At 46.7% G+C, this 15,368-nt stretch overlaps 1 protein-coding gene across 4 annotated transcripts in view; it reads left to right on the top strand.

The window, feature by feature from the left end:
• The window catches only part of AQR (aquarius intron-binding spliceosomal factor), a 172,743-nt gene that overhangs the window by 44,023 nt on the left and 113,352 nt on the right, over positions 1-15,368 (top strand). For all 4 annotated transcript variants that reach the window (XM_068103356.2, XM_068103357.2, XM_068103359.2 and 1 more), the window contains exons 7-8: positions 8,811-8,951; positions 14,520-14,588. In XM_068103356.2, the coding sequence (XP_067959457.2) occupies positions 8,811-8,951; positions 14,520-14,588 (210 nt within the window). The remainder of the gene's footprint in view (positions 1-8,810; positions 8,952-14,519; positions 14,589-15,368) is intronic.

A 15,368-nucleotide genomic window follows, 5' to 3' on the forward strand; every position in this document is an offset into this window, starting at 1 on the left:
TGGCCACGAGGCAGGGTTGGGGAAGAAAGGCGTGCCCGCCCGTCGTCATCAAGGGCGGAGCCAGAGGGTCGCGCGACCAACCAGGGCCGAGGTGAGCACACCGATGGGCATGTCCTGAAGGCCGGCGGCTTAATCGCCGGCGGCGTTATAAAAGCGTGCGCGCAAGAGTGACCAGGGCTGAGCTGCGTGGTGAGGTGCAAAGAAAAGAGCTGGGTCGTCAGAGGAGAGCTGAGTTGAAAGGGTCCAAGGCAGAGCTGAGTTGAAAGGGTCCAAGGCAGAGCTGGGTTGTGAGGTCCAAGAGAAGATATCATCCAGGGAAGCACAAAGCCTGCTATTCGTCGCCTTGCTCGCCAGCAGCAGCGTCCACAGCAGCAACAACACTCGACAGCCGCTTGGGGCCTGGACGGCGGTTTTGAGCAGGGCCGCGAAGGAACGGCGGCTGCCCAACGCGCCGATCGTGCTGCCGGACCCATTGGACTTTCCTCTCCTTCCAGCCATTCCTGCCTACAAGTTCCCCATTCGTGTACGTGAGTTTGTTCTGTTTGTTCTGTCCTGGGTATTCAATTAAGTCTGTATAAGCTCGTATTTTCACTGTGTCTCTAAAAGCTTCTGTATATTATTTTATTATCTTTCCTTCTCCTTGGTTTCTTTGAGCCTGTACATAGTAAATAAATTTAGTAGTATTTTCACCCTTTTGTCTTCTTCTTCTTCCTTTTCTTCACATCCGTCGTTTTAGTCTTTTCCATATTGAATAGCTGTGGTGCGATACGGCCAACGTCGGGTGAATCGGGGAAACTGTTATGCCGCGGTGCCTCCGCTCGGCAAACAACATCCTTAACCGCGGATCGTAACAATATATATATATATATATATATATATATATATATATATATATATATATATATATATATATATATATATATATATATATTGTTGCGGATATGGCATTTGGCCTCCATATCCGCTTGTAAATATTCCCCTATTTCCCCAACACTCCCCAACTATCCCCAATCCCCCATTCCCTAGTCCCATTGCCTGTAAATAACACTCTGTAGAACCGACCTTCCCCTTTTTCCCCCATTAAATGTCGTGCCCAGGTCCACCGCATCTCACGTAGACAACTTTCGGACATCTTGCTAGTTATTCTTAGTCTATGTCAGTTAAGGACTCGTTTCCATTAATTCTGACTCTTCGTTGCACCAGAATGTGATTATATGGCACCAGTAGTGAGTTTAGGACCTTCCCATACCTCCTCCCATCTTCTTCCCCAAACAACAACTGAAACAACAACTACAACAACAACTACAACAACAGAGGGGCGCGGCGCGGCGTGCGGGGAGTGTGCGTCCTCACACCGGCGTGGTTAGCCGCCATTGCCCATGCGCTCCACGGGGTTACCACGAAGGGGCTGGCTGTCAGCTCCTCGTCAGGGGCAGAGCCAGTAACCCCCCCCCGCACCCAATAAGAAGGGCGGACCGATTCCATCTGGGGCGGAGCTAACTAGCTGAGGGCGTGTCACTCCCCGCCGGATATACGCAGCGACTTACCGGACGTGACGTCAGATGCGCCCCCAGCTTGAGAAGACAAGTCACCACCTCCAAGCGCTGAGTGAGACCTCCCGCATCTTTGGACTGGACCGGGTCGATTTTGCCCCTGAGCCAAGGTGCACCTTGAGCCATCGAAGACCTGCCCCTCCTTGCCATCAATCCCCGTGTGAGTCAGTTTTGTCCCGTTTATCTGTCGTCTGTCGGGGCTAATATAAGAGTGTGTCTAAGTGCCTGCCTTTCTATGCTGTCCCTCTTGTCGTTGTAATCTGACCTTCCGCCCTAATATAACCTCCTCCGGAGGTCTTGAGAACCGTATCCCTGGTGTCGTGTCATTTTAATCCCAGCCGTTGTGTCCTTTTCCTTCATTGATTTAGCGTAGCGCGACTCGGCAACGTTCGAGTATAATCGGGTAACTTGTGCGGACACGGCGGCCATTCCGCTCGGCCCACCATAACATCAAAGTCGTGTCTGTAACAATTGGTGTCAGGAGTGTCGGATTCGGACCTGGGACTAAATTCATTTAGCCCAAATTTTGGAACACCAAGTGTACCATTAGGGTAACATTTTGGTGTTGGGAAGTAAAATTCGATCCGGAGCGCGTTTTACGCGCTCGAAATTATAACAGCGAAATTTGATTTGTTTTACGGAAATAAAAACCCGAATTTTGAAAGTCGCGCTATGGCGGATCAAGACAGCTGGGGTCCGGTAGAGGAGAGTGAGGCAGGGTCGGTCCAGGACCAAATTGAGGGACGCGAGGAGAGCGAAGCAGCGAGGGTAGCAGACACACAAAATAGCGTCGTTGCGCCCGACATTGCGGGTGCGCAAAATGGCGCCTCGCTGGTCGCGGCGCCCGCGACCGTGGCAGCGCCCCTGGTGGATTCGAACCTTTTCCTCCTGCAAATGAGGGCCTTTATGGAACAAATGGGAGACCAAATTGGAGGTTTGAAAAACCGGATGGATGCTCAGGGTGAGCGATTGGAAGGCAAATTGAGGGACATGAGGGACGAAGCGAGGGGTACCGGTGAGGGGTTAGACAATAATTTTAAGGGATTAGACAAGAAATTTGGGAAATTAGACAATAGATTAGGGGAAATACAGGAGGGGTTAACGGGGGTAGAAAATAGAATGGCTGCCCAGGAGAATCAGATAGAGGGAGTGAAAAATGGGTTAGAGGGGTTAGAAAACAGTATGGAAGGCAAATTGAGGGACATGAGGGACCAAGCGGAAAGGGAAGTTAAACAAATGGGGCAGCAGATAGAGGGGGTCAGAATGGGGGTAGAAACCAAACTGGATGCTCACAGGGAGGAAATGGAGCAGATGAGGGTGGCATCTGGGCAGGAGATGCAAGTGATGGGAGAGGAGATCAGAAGAGGTGTGAGTGAGGAGGTCGGAGGAGTGCGCGAGGAGGTGAGGCACTGTGAGGAGCACATGGAGAAGGAGGTGAGAAAGGGGACTGTAAAGTTACAAGGGGGCATAGAGGACCTGACGCAGGAGGTGGAACAGCTGACAGAGGGACAAAAAGAACTAACGGACCAGGTAAAGAAGAACACAGCGGTAATAGGAGGGTTAAAAGCGACACAAAATGACCTAAAAAATGACTTGGTAGCGACGAAGAGGGAATGTCAGATGGTACGTGAGGGATTGACAACGAGGTTGGACGAGGTGATAGAGGTAATGGAGACGAAGGACCGGCAGGTGAGGACGCACATGGAAACGGTCAAGGTAGCCTTGGAGGACGAGCTGGAGGAGACGTACCGGGGAATAAAAGAGGTGAAGCAGAAATTAGAAGAAGTGGAAGAAGGGGTGAGTGAAATTAAGAAGCGACGGAGAGGGGATAAGAAAGAGATAAAAGAGGAGATAAAAGAATTGGTCCAAAGTCTGTGTTTGGATCGTGATGATGTGCTCATTAACCGGATGAGGGATTCGCAGGTGATGGAGGAGAAGCGAAGAGGAAGAGGACCCGGTGTAAGTGGTGACCAATATGGTCGTGCGTATGATGCGCCAGGTGATTTAAGAAGCTTGGGGGTCGAGATGGACCCGGGTGTTCGTGAGAGGCCATTGGTGAAGTGTGCGACAGGTCTGGTGTGCGAAAGAGGAGGTGTGCGAGAAAGTCCGACTCTGGGGTGTGTGAGGAAAAAGTGCGTGCCAAGGAGTGAGGGTGCTGGCGAGAGTGAGTCGGTCGTAGCGCATGTGCGAGGGAGCACATGGGAGCGAGTAGTGAGGAGTGTTACGGAGGGTGTAAAGGGAGAATGCACGCCTGTGGTGAGTGTTACAGAGGATGTAACGGGAGAGGGTGTGCGAGAAAGGTGTGTGACGGACAGGTGCATGGGGAAAGAGTGCGCTGTCAAAAGTAAGGAAGAGTGTACACCTGTGGTGAGTGTTACAGAGGGTGTAACGGGAGAGTGTGCGCGAGAGAGGTGTGTGACGGACAGGTGCATGGGGAAAGAGTGCGCTGTCGAGAGTAAGGGTGAGTGCGTTGTCAAGAGTGGAGGTGAGAGTAGTGAGAGTGACAAGGAGAGTGAGTTGGTTGTGACAGGTGAGCGAGGATGTACACCTGGGATGGAAGGATGCACACCTGGAATGGTAGAGCGTGAGTGGGAATGCACGCTGGAGTTGGTGGTGAGGCACGTGGTTGGGTGTGCGAATGAGAGCACACCTGTGATTGTCACAGAGGAGGTGACCGAGGAGGGGGCGCGAAGAGGTGTGTTGGTGAGGTGTGCGACCAACGAATGTGTGCCAAAGTGTTCGGTGGTCAGGTGTGTGACCAAGGCTGTGAGTGGAATGAGAGTACCTGGGTGTGTAAGGAAAGGTACGAGGAGCATGGAGACGGCTGGATGTAGGAGCACGAAAGGGGTAGCGTATGCGTGTAAGAACCCAGGTGAAGCATCGACGGTAACCAGGTTAGAGGTTAGGTCGACTTTTAGCCGAAGCGGGCCCTCGGTGCGTGCTGGGCCTCGCTTTGAACGGCCGCGTCCGTGCTCCACTAGGCGGAGCGGGCGGCTGGATAGGAAGGGTCGTCATGGCGACCACTTTTTGTTGAGGCATTCCGGCAGGTCGAGATCGAGCCATGGGATGGCTCCACGCCGAGGGGGTGCGTGGGATCTCGGCCCGGGTAAGCCCCCGTCTCTGCACCGAGTGCCGGACGCATCCAGCCGCTGGCACAGAACAACCCGCATTCATGGCTTGGCTTTACGAAGCCGGGCTTTGGACAGGAATTGGCGCACCGAGAGGCATTAGTGAGTAGACTGGGTGATGAGGTTAGTGTTTTGGACCCAAAATTAGAGAAAAACAAAATTTGATGATTGGCAAAGGATTGGCAGATGATGAGTAGGATTGGCAAATTTTTGATTTGTTGAAATTTGATGTGCAAAATTGGTAGTGAGCGATGGGCCCGGTGGGTAAGGCTGGCATCCCTGCCGCCCTTCCCATGGGGGCAAAGGAGCAATAGCTTATGGGGTGTATGGCAGTGAAAACTAGCCCGGGTGGGTTAGGTTATATTGTAGGGATCTAGCGAAGATGACATTAGGTGACGTTAAGTTTAGTTAGTGACTGATACCTGTAGTGGGGACGCAGGTAGATTAGAGTGGATGATAATGACGTGGGAGCGCAATAGTTTAAAGGGACGACGGGGAAGCGCAAGTTTCAGAAGGGAGTAGTTAGCTGAGATGATGCCGTGTGTGTGAGAATTGAACAGGTGTGATTGCACAGGTGTGCAACTGGACAGGTGTGTGGAGCAGTGTATGAGTAGTGAGTGTGTGGATCAGCGCGAATGCGCTTGGGGAGAGAAGGGTGCAGGTGGCACCAGGTGTGAGAGCACAGGTGTGCAAGTACAGGTGTGTGGAGAGAGTTGGAGTAAGTGGTACGGAGTGGTGTGCATGGTGCGAAGGTGTGGATGGGGGAAGAGTGGACCCCTTTCACGAGTACCCGGGGCGGGTAGTCTAAGTGTTAGGTAGAGGGTATAGGTAAATTGTGGTTGGATATTGGCATTTGTGGTGCGGTTGCAGAATGGTGTTGTGGATGGGTGCATTAGTGTTGTGGAAATGGCTGGGCGTGTAGCCTGTTAGTGTGTGTAGTTGGTTGGGCACTCCACCACTGTGAGGATGTCGGCCAGGTGAGGCCGCAGGTGGGCTCTGGGAGCCGGTAGTTGTGAGTGGGTGCCTGAGGATCCCGGGTGTGGATCGGGCAGCCCAGTGCCAGAGAGGGCACCGAGTGGGGAGAGCGCCAGAGGGCCTTCCCCAGGTAGTTAGGTTAGGGTAAGGAGCAGGTAAGCTCGGGGGCAACTGCAGTGGTGGAGGTGTGCAGGTGGGTAGACCCGCTGGGAGAGGTACACGCCACAGCCCAGAAATTGTGCGAGGGCACCGGTAGATGAATCGGGGGAGTGAGACCCCAAATTGAAGAGCACCACAGTTTGGCCAATGGGAATTGGTTTTTAGAACCCATAGTGTAAGAGGGCCAATGGTTTGGCAGGAGAAAGACCCCGGGTAGTGTAAAGTTGTTAAAGTCATTTAGGAAATAGTTAGGATTGATGAACCTGTCGCACCATACGCAGCCACTTACCTGTGGTGATGATGATGACTCCACACCTGTGTTTTCTTTGTTTTGGTGCAGGAAATGAGAATTGCTGTGAGGATTTGTGAGACGCATCACGACGTGGATGAGACATTGGGGTGATTCCATCTCTCCCTCCTTAGGAGGGACTGATGATGAATTGGTAATGGCAAATTTTGATGTTCAGTTGGAGATGGCAAATTTTGATGAGAGTTGAAAATGGCAAATTTGATTGGTTAGGAGGGAGAGAAGACGAATTTGGTTTATGGGAGGAACGGGGAAGACAGTAGGGACGTTTGTTGATTAGTAAAATAGATGTTTATGGGTAGTGTTGTGTTTTGTGGATACAGTAAGGGGTAAGGGAGGGGCCATGTAGGTTACCTGGTGGGGGGGGGGGGGGGGGGAGCGTACGGTAGGAACGTACCTGTCTCACCTGGTTCCCATGTGCCCCTAGTGTGCATTACCTTGTGTTGCGTGCACTTTTGCGCCCTTACCACCTTACTCACTTGTCTGCTTCTTTTGTCTCCCACCTCCGAGGATCTGGCTTTGGGGCAGAGAGAGAGAGGAGAGAGAGGTGCTGGCTTCGCAGTTGTGGGCCTGCACTTTCGCTGCTTGCTGCCTGGATCGATACACCATATGGACCGCAATGTTTGTGGCCACCCACCATGGACCGCAGTTCTTATGCGGCCAAGCACCACCCGTGGATGGACCTATGGGTCAACGTGGCACCTATGCCATACAGGTGAACCACTTATAGTTGGCCCCCTGACGGCCACAATAAAGAAATGGACGCGGTTGGCGCCTTTCTTTATTTTTGAAAGCAGTAAGAAGGCCAAGTGCACCACACGAAGGCAAGACCAGCGGCAGAACATCGGCCGGCTGCAACACCACACCGTGATTTATAGACACTTTATTGGTGCACCGGATGGTGCTGACTGTGTGATGGGGTGGTGCTTTTGGTGCTTGGATGGGGTGCTCTGCACATTATTAAAGGCCGTAAGGCCACAGAGCACTCGTGGGTTGGTGTATCGATGCTGGCATGCGTGCTCTCTCTATGCATAACATCTGCATGTGTTCCTCCAAAAACAGGTCCTGGATCGTAGTGTAAATATCAGTGTAGTCTTGTGTAAATAATGCTCCCTACCGGCTGTATGTTTAGTTTGCGAATTCTTTCCGTGATTCGGTTATCCTGTGGGTGTGTTTCTGTGAGGAGAAGGGTGCAACGTCGCAGGGGGACATATTTACTCATTTGTGAAGATCTGTAAAACTGTCGCACTCAGGGTAGAGTTAATAGTAGAGGGAACTACATCTGAGTGCCACACTAAAATAGGTAAAAATTTATCGGGTCGGGACGCCCCGAGGGTAGAGAAGGGTGCAATGTTGCGGATATGGCATTTGGCCTCCATATCCGCTTGTAAATATTCCCCTATTTCCCCAACACTCCCCAACTATCCCCAATCCCCCATTCCCTAGTCCCATTGCCTGTAAATAACACTCTGTAGAACCGACCTTCCCCTTTTTCCCCCATTAAATGTCGTGCCCAGGTGCACCGCATCTCACGTAGACAACTTTCGGACATCTTGCTAGTTATTCTTAGTCTATGTCAGTTAAGGACTCGTTTCCATTAATTCTGACTCTTCGTTGCACCAGAATGTGATTATATGGCACCAGTAGTGAGTTTAGGACCTTCCCATACCTCCTCCCATCTTCTTCCCCAAACAACAACTGAAACAACAACTACAACAACAGAGGGGCGCGGCGCGGCGTGCGGGGAGTGTGCGTCCTCACACCGGCGTGGTTAGCCGCCATTGCCCATGCGCTCCACGGGGTTACCACGAAGGGGCTGGCTGTCAGCTCCTCGTCAGGGGCGGAGCCAGTAACCCCCCCCCCCACACCCAATAAGAAGGGCGGACCGATTCCATCTGGGGCGGAGCTAACTAGCCGAGGGCGTGTCACTCCCCGCCGGATATACGCAGCGACTTACCGGACGTGACGTCAGATGCGCCCCCAGCTTGAGAAGACAAGTCACCACCTCCAAGCGCTGAGTGAGACCTCCCGCATCTTTGGACTGGACCGGGTCGATTTTGCCCCTGAGCCAAGGTGCACCTTGAGCCATCGAAGACCTGCCCCTCCTTGCCATCAATCCCCGTGTGAGTCAGTTTTGTCCCGTTTATCTGTCGTCTGTCGGGGCTAATATAAGAGTGTGTCTAAGTGCCTGCCTTTCTATGCTGTCCCTCTTGTCGTTGTAATCTGACCTTCCGCCCTAATATAACCTCCTCCGGAGGTCTTGAGAACCGTATCCCTGGTGTCGTGTCATTTTAATCCCAGCCGTTGTGTCCTTTTCCTTCATTGATTTAGCGTAGCGCGACTCGGCAACGTTCGAGTATAATCGGGTAACTTGTGCGGACACGGCGGCCATTCCGCTCGGCCCACCATAACATCAAAGTCGTGTCTGTAACAATATATATATATATATATATATATATATATATATATATATATATATATATATATATATATATATATTTATATATATATTTATATATATATATATATATATTTATATTTATATATATATTTATATATATATATATTTATATTTATATATATATTTATATATATATATATATATATATATATATATATATATATATATATATATATTGTATATATGATCAATAACTTCTGAATCACTGCCATATTTTTTCTTTGTAGGTGTTTAAGACGCATCCTGAACACTTCCCTATGTTCTTCAAGCGTGTGATGTCAGCTGTTCTGTCGAATTCGGAAGCTGGTTTTGCTCTCTGTGAGCAGACTGCCTTACTTGTGTTCCTTGACCACTGCTTCAACAGCTTGGTAATATCCCTTTAAACAGCTTGCACTTTGGATGCTGCTTTTGCCTGCTTGATGCTAACAGATTAATTCGCTTGTCAAATTGTTTTTTGCTGTGAGGAACAATTAAATACCTGCAGTTATTTTGTTTGTTTGTTTTTTTTAACTCATTTAGCTGCATCACACTACTCCAATCTTTGTGAAAGACATTGAGTCACTGCTGCACAAATTGCAAGTATAAAATTAGAATCGATTAAAATAAATCAGAGAATACAACCAAATGCAACTTCATACCATTGGATATACGGTACTTTAATCTATTGGGCATCATCTATGAAGCTTCACTGGAATAAGTATGCCACTGTTAGTAAGGCTATTCTTGTTAGGTTTCCTCCACATACAATGCAGAGGAAAACCTATTGTTTCTGCTTCAGTTTTTCTTCGCACCTACTTTGGTTTCCGCCACTTTTTTCATGTCCGAAAACTTTAAAACCAAAGTTCTCAGCAACTGCTGTGGTCCGATTGGCATGAAATTTTCACCAAGTGATTGGCTAGACATGTAAAAAAATTTAAACTGCTAATTATGACATAGGTCATGTGGAATTGGGCGCCATCTTTGAGAATACCTTCAACTTTGCCCCTCTATGTCTCCGAAACGACTCAATGAAAAAATAATTGAGTCATGGCTCTAAAGAACTCTGTATTGGGACCAAAAAATATGTTTATTTCGGATATTAAAAGGTCTAACGTTACGAGGTTAGAATTTGACAAACAGAATCCTTGATGCCACGAATATCATATTTTTTGTGTATGACCAAAGTGAAAAATAATTTAGGGCCAAGGAAAAAAAAATTGACCACATGTCACATGGTTCGGCCATCATATTGTTTTTCGTGAAAAACATTAAAACCCATTTTTCTCCGCAACTGCTGAACAGATCGAGCCCCAACTTTGCATGCATAATCACATACCCATAACGAACAAAAAGTTCGGTGGCTGTGACGTCATAGGTCACGGTTTGGGGGCTGTAATTTTTTGAAGCATAAAACTTTAAAACCTACCTCCTCCCTCATTTTTTATCATATCGAGTGGAAACTTCAGAAATATGTTCCACATGTCAGACTGCTAAAATTACCTTTTGGAATTTGCGATAGGTCACATGGTTTAGCAGAAATAAGTAATGAAACAAAAATCTTAAAAACCTTGTACCTACTGAACCGCTTCACTGATATACGTGAAACTTTAAAGTGATGTAGAAGGGCTCAAGTGGAATAATTGTGTAAAAGTTCAACATGATTGGTTGTTGTCCCCCGTCGCACAGCGTAGCGAAAGGGGGACTATGGCTTTCCCCTCCGTCCGTGTGTCCGTCCGTCCGTCCGTGCGTGTTTGCGTGCGGGCGGGCGTGCGTGCGTGCGTAAGCGAAGGACCGCATTCAAATTTGGTGTGTGGGTGCAACCCACGTCAAAATCCAAGATGGCCGCCGCCATGTATGTCTGATGCCATGTATGTCTGAACCTTGTGAGATAAATATCTTGAAAAATAAGCGAAGTACCAACTTCTAATCTGGTGTGTGGGTGTATCTAGGCACAAGCAAGAAGGCTGTTTAAAATTGGGTCGCCATGTCAAAATCCAAGATGGCCGCCGCCATGTATGTCTGAACCTTTTGAGATGAATATCTTTAAAAATAAGCGAAGTACCAACTTCTAATTTGGTGTGTGGGTGTATCTTGGCATAAGGAAGAACGCTATTGTAAATTGGGTCGCCACGTCAAAATCCAAGATGGCCGCCACCATATACAGACTTGGCATTTAATATGGAATATTTTTTTTGTGGGGGTGAACTTACTTTTCAATATGTCTTAGAACCAAAAGTTCATTGGAATTATGTTGAAATTATTCTAGATTTTGTTAATGTGACCTTTAAAAGAAACAAAAACCACATTTGACATTTCGAAACAAATAAGTTGATCCTTGAAAGTGATGTAAACTGATATCGAACTCAATTCATGGACAGTACTGTGTTAAACTTCTGTACGTTTTCCAGAAGTATCTCTTTATTTTGCACATTAGCCAAAAATTTTTTAAACAAAAACAAAAGTTAAATTACGACTGGGATTACAGACAGTAAAATTACAGTTCAGTACTTCGTGTAACCCCCATGAGCATTCAGGAGAGCACGTACACGTTGAGGCATGCTGTTCACGAGATTTGCCAAGGTTTTGGACAGGAATCGCTTGCCATGCAGTGACAATAGCCTGCTGCAATTCACGCACAGAGGTCGGCTGCTGGTCCAAGTGGTCGATTTGACGCATTAATTCTGCCCACAAATTCTTTGTCGGATTCATATCCGGGGACATGGCAGGCCACTCCATATGCTCTACACCACGGTCAGCAAGAAAGTGTTGGATCATGCGAGCACGATGAGGCCGTGCATTGTCATCTTGGAAGACAAAGTTTCCTTGAAAGGCTGTACGAGCAAATGGAAGCAATGTTTCTTCCAGAATGGCCCTGTACTTGAACTGGTTCAGGTTTCTATTCAGAACAACCAGGTCAGTTTTGCCCCCTGCATGAAAAGCAGCCCAAACTGTCACCCCACCACCTCCAGCTTGGACTCTTGGCACTATACAATCTTTGTTGTAGGCTTCATGCACTTGTCTGCGCACTCGGACGCGGCCATCTTGATGATAGACCAGAAATCTAGACTCGTCACTGAAGATCACGTGATTCCAGTGTCCTGGCTGCCATTGACGGTGCTCTCTGGCCCACTGCAATCGGCGCTGTCGGTGTTGTCTGGTCAGGCGTGGTTTTCTCAGGGGACGCCTGGCACGATAGCCTGCTTGAACCAGTCGTTGGTTGACTAGCCTTCTGGATACAGACACATTTGTCAGTTGCTGCCACTCAGCCCGAAGCCGATTGGCTGACTTTGTATGGCCATTGCGGACTAACCGGTGCAGCTGGCGATCATCCCTCCTTGTGGTTCTGCGGGGACGTCCTGGCCTCGGTATTGGAGTAGGGACACCCCTCTGAGCATTTCGTTTCAGGATCTTTGACACCTGACCTTGAGTGATACCATACTGCCGAGCAATAGCACTCTGTTTCATGCCGTAATTCCGTAAAGCCACCACTCCATGACAAACAGCATTGTCGAGTTGACGGACAATCTCCAGAGGAAGCGGCAATAACTTTTGGAGATGTGCAGCAGTTGTTTTTCACGAATACAGAATGCAACAACCCTTGTATACCCGACTGTGAAGCCAATCATCAAATGCACCTGTCCGTACATTTTGCCACGCCACCTGTGATATAATCCTGTTGTTGACTTCTTGCTGTGACAGACAATCAGTGACATGGTTCTTTTAACAAATAACTCACCAAAGTGTAAAAGAAACTCACCAGATTGATATACTGTGTTAAGAAAGTAAACCCAAGTCAAGAAAAAAATATATAATCCATATTAAATGCCAAGTCTGTATATGTCTGAACTTTGTGAGTGAGATATCTTGAAAAATAAGCAAAGTACCAACTTCTAATCTGGTGTTTGTGTGTATCTAGGCACAAGGAAGAAGGCTATTGAAAATTGGGTCACCACGTCAAAATCCAAGATGGCCGCCGCCATGTATGTCTGAACCTTGTGAGCAGAATATCTTGAAAAATAAGCGAAGTACCAACTTCTAATCTGGTGTGTGGGTATATCTAGGCATAAGGAAGAACGCCATTGAAAATTGGGTCGCCACGTCAAAATCCAAGATGGCCACCTCCATGTATGTCTGAACCTTGTGATCGAAATATCATATCATAGCACGTTTTCTGCGTCTTCCACTTTGTCAACTGACATCACTTCACCGACGGGGGACCTAGGCGTAACGCTTGTTTGACTTGGCAGCGATTAATAATTGAAGGGGAATATTTAAAAAAATATTCTCTTGAACCACTTTATTGATCAACGTGAAACTTTAACCTAATGTAGATGTTGTCAAGTGGAACAAGTGTTTAAACTTCAACATGATTGGTTGTACGGTTGGGAAGGTAGAAGTTGTTATTGAGTGAAGAAGAAGGAACTCATCATTTTATCTGCTCCTGCCATGTGACTTTTCGGTGTAGGTTTAATTATGATGAAATTGGGGTCGCATGAAAGCAAGGTTTATCAAAGTGGGTTTGTATCGAAGCGTGTCCGATCAAAGTGGGGTTGTGTCAAAGCGTGTCCAATGAAAGCGTCTGGTTGCATGAAAGCGTCGGGTTGTATGAAAGTGGGGTTGTATCGAAGCGGGGTTGTGTCAAAGCGAGGTTCTATGAAAGTGGGGTTGTATCAAAGCGGGGTTGTATCAAAGCCTGTCCAATGAAAGCGCGGGGTTGTTTCAAAGTGTGTCCGATGAAAGCGGGGGGGTTGTGTCAAAAGTGAGGTTGTACGAAAGCAGGGTTGTATCAAAGTGGGGGTTGTAGCAAAGCGGGGTTGTAGCAAAGCAGGGTTGTATCAAAGAGTGTCCAATGAAAGTGGGGTTGTATCAAAGTGGGGTTGTATGAAAACGGGGTTGTAACAAAGCGGGGTTATGTCAAAGCAGGGTTATATCAAAGCAGGGTTAAATGAAAGTGGGGTTGTATGAAAGCGGGAAGGCAGAGGAAACCGGTCATCACTGCCAGCAGTTATAAAGTGGAAGTTCTCGTTGAAATATTAATGTTGCATGATGTGCCAATGCTATCTTTAAAATCTATGATTTTAACGTATGTCCTCCTCTGTAATGACGATGATTCATTTATGGGAAGTAATTGTAGTCTTAATGTCTCATTCGTAATGGTTCATTTGTTGCTGCTAACTATATTTTGGGTTACCAATATGTGGCCTTCAAAGGCCTTGTCTCTACTCTGTGGCCTAGAGGTTCTGTGTCAGAAGGAACAGAAGTGCCATCATATTGTCTGCATAACAAATTCAAAATGTCGAAGTAGATGCCATTAATCTGTTCACATATCCAGCATTTAAATTGTTTAACTCAAACATTCATGATGCTGATGGCCTCATTTCTCGGAGTACAGCTTTGCCGTTGATGCAGTGCCCTCCTGTAGGGTAGTAATTTTTTGTACTTTTTGGTAAGGATGTCTGTGATGATCGCGCCGCCTCTTTGCGAAACACATCATGGGATCTTTAATTTCCACCAGCAACAATGCTAGCAGATTCTCCCAGTTTAATGTACCATTCAAAGAATAGCATTCTCATTAATGCAAGTACATGTCTGCTAAACACCTGTGTAACAATTTATAGTTGGGCTGGGAATTGAACCGAGACGACAGCTCAAAGGTTAGTGAGCTATCTAACCCCAAAAATTTGATTGGAATGGTTTCATGGCATCCCCTTTCCTCACTAAAAAGGATAGCCAAGTCCCTAAATGCCTGGAGAGTTGCATGCACAGCACCACACCGTCAAGAAGAACGCAAACTTCTGCTTTCGAGAAGGCTTAACTGCACTCGACGATCCATTCAAACTTGCTAACTGTACTGTGGTTGCCTCATTCAGGCTTGCTGTTTTGATATCCTTATGAAGTTTAAAATAATGTGATCATTGAATGGTTGTAATTATATTTGTTTCCAAATACCTCCACAGGAGGTGGACATAATTGGAGTACAGGTGCAGCGTCTCATCTCTTTGCCAACCTGGGTCTGCCTAATTCCGGTACAAGGAAGACTTATTTTGCAAATTTCCTTTGTTAATTTTTTTGAATTTTATTTGAGGAAATAAATTACTGGTTTGTTTTTGTACTTATGATATCGTTATTTGTTTTAGATATCACACATTTCTCTACCTTTATGGGTTGTCCATTTTATTACACAAATTGTACTGAAATTAGAGGTTCCAAGGTTTTCCAAAAGTTATGCAAATCGGATGTTGCATCAGAAATTCATAGAAGTCTTTTTCCAATGGTGGTGGTGTGTGGAGTAATTTGCATTAAAAGTTATTTGCTAGTGGTAAAACCTCTGATTTCTCTTTCACAAAAAAGTGTTCACAATGTGGTGGAAAAACCAATTACAATAATGGTGTATGGTAAGTTGAGTTTGGCCTGTGTGGAGGACAATTCTGGAAATTGATTTATTGCTTTATTTTTATATGCAGTCATGTGAAAAAGTAAGTACACCCCCTGTAAAGTTTTGACTTTTTCAACATATTTCAACATACAGCTATTTGATCTTCATTTCAACAATATTGACAGACAAAGGTGATATAATATAACAAATATCATGAAACATTTACATTTTGTAGTCCATTGTATAACTTAAATAAACATAAATGCAAATTTCGCATGTGGAAAAAGTAAGTACACCCCTACATTTATCACTACTTCAAATACCTAAAATTAGAATCAGGTGCACCAGCTCAGGTGCAAATGATTAGAACATCGTTGGAGAGGATCTTGGAGGAACCTGTCTTATTTAAACCCCAGACATTTAGTTTGGT

This window comes from Myxine glutinosa, chromosome 1 (assembly GCF_964187855.1).
Source record: "Myxine glutinosa chromosome 1, kmMyxGlut1.1, whole genome shotgun sequence".
NCBI lineage: Eukaryota > Metazoa > Chordata > Myxini > Myxiniformes > Myxinidae > Myxine > Myxine glutinosa.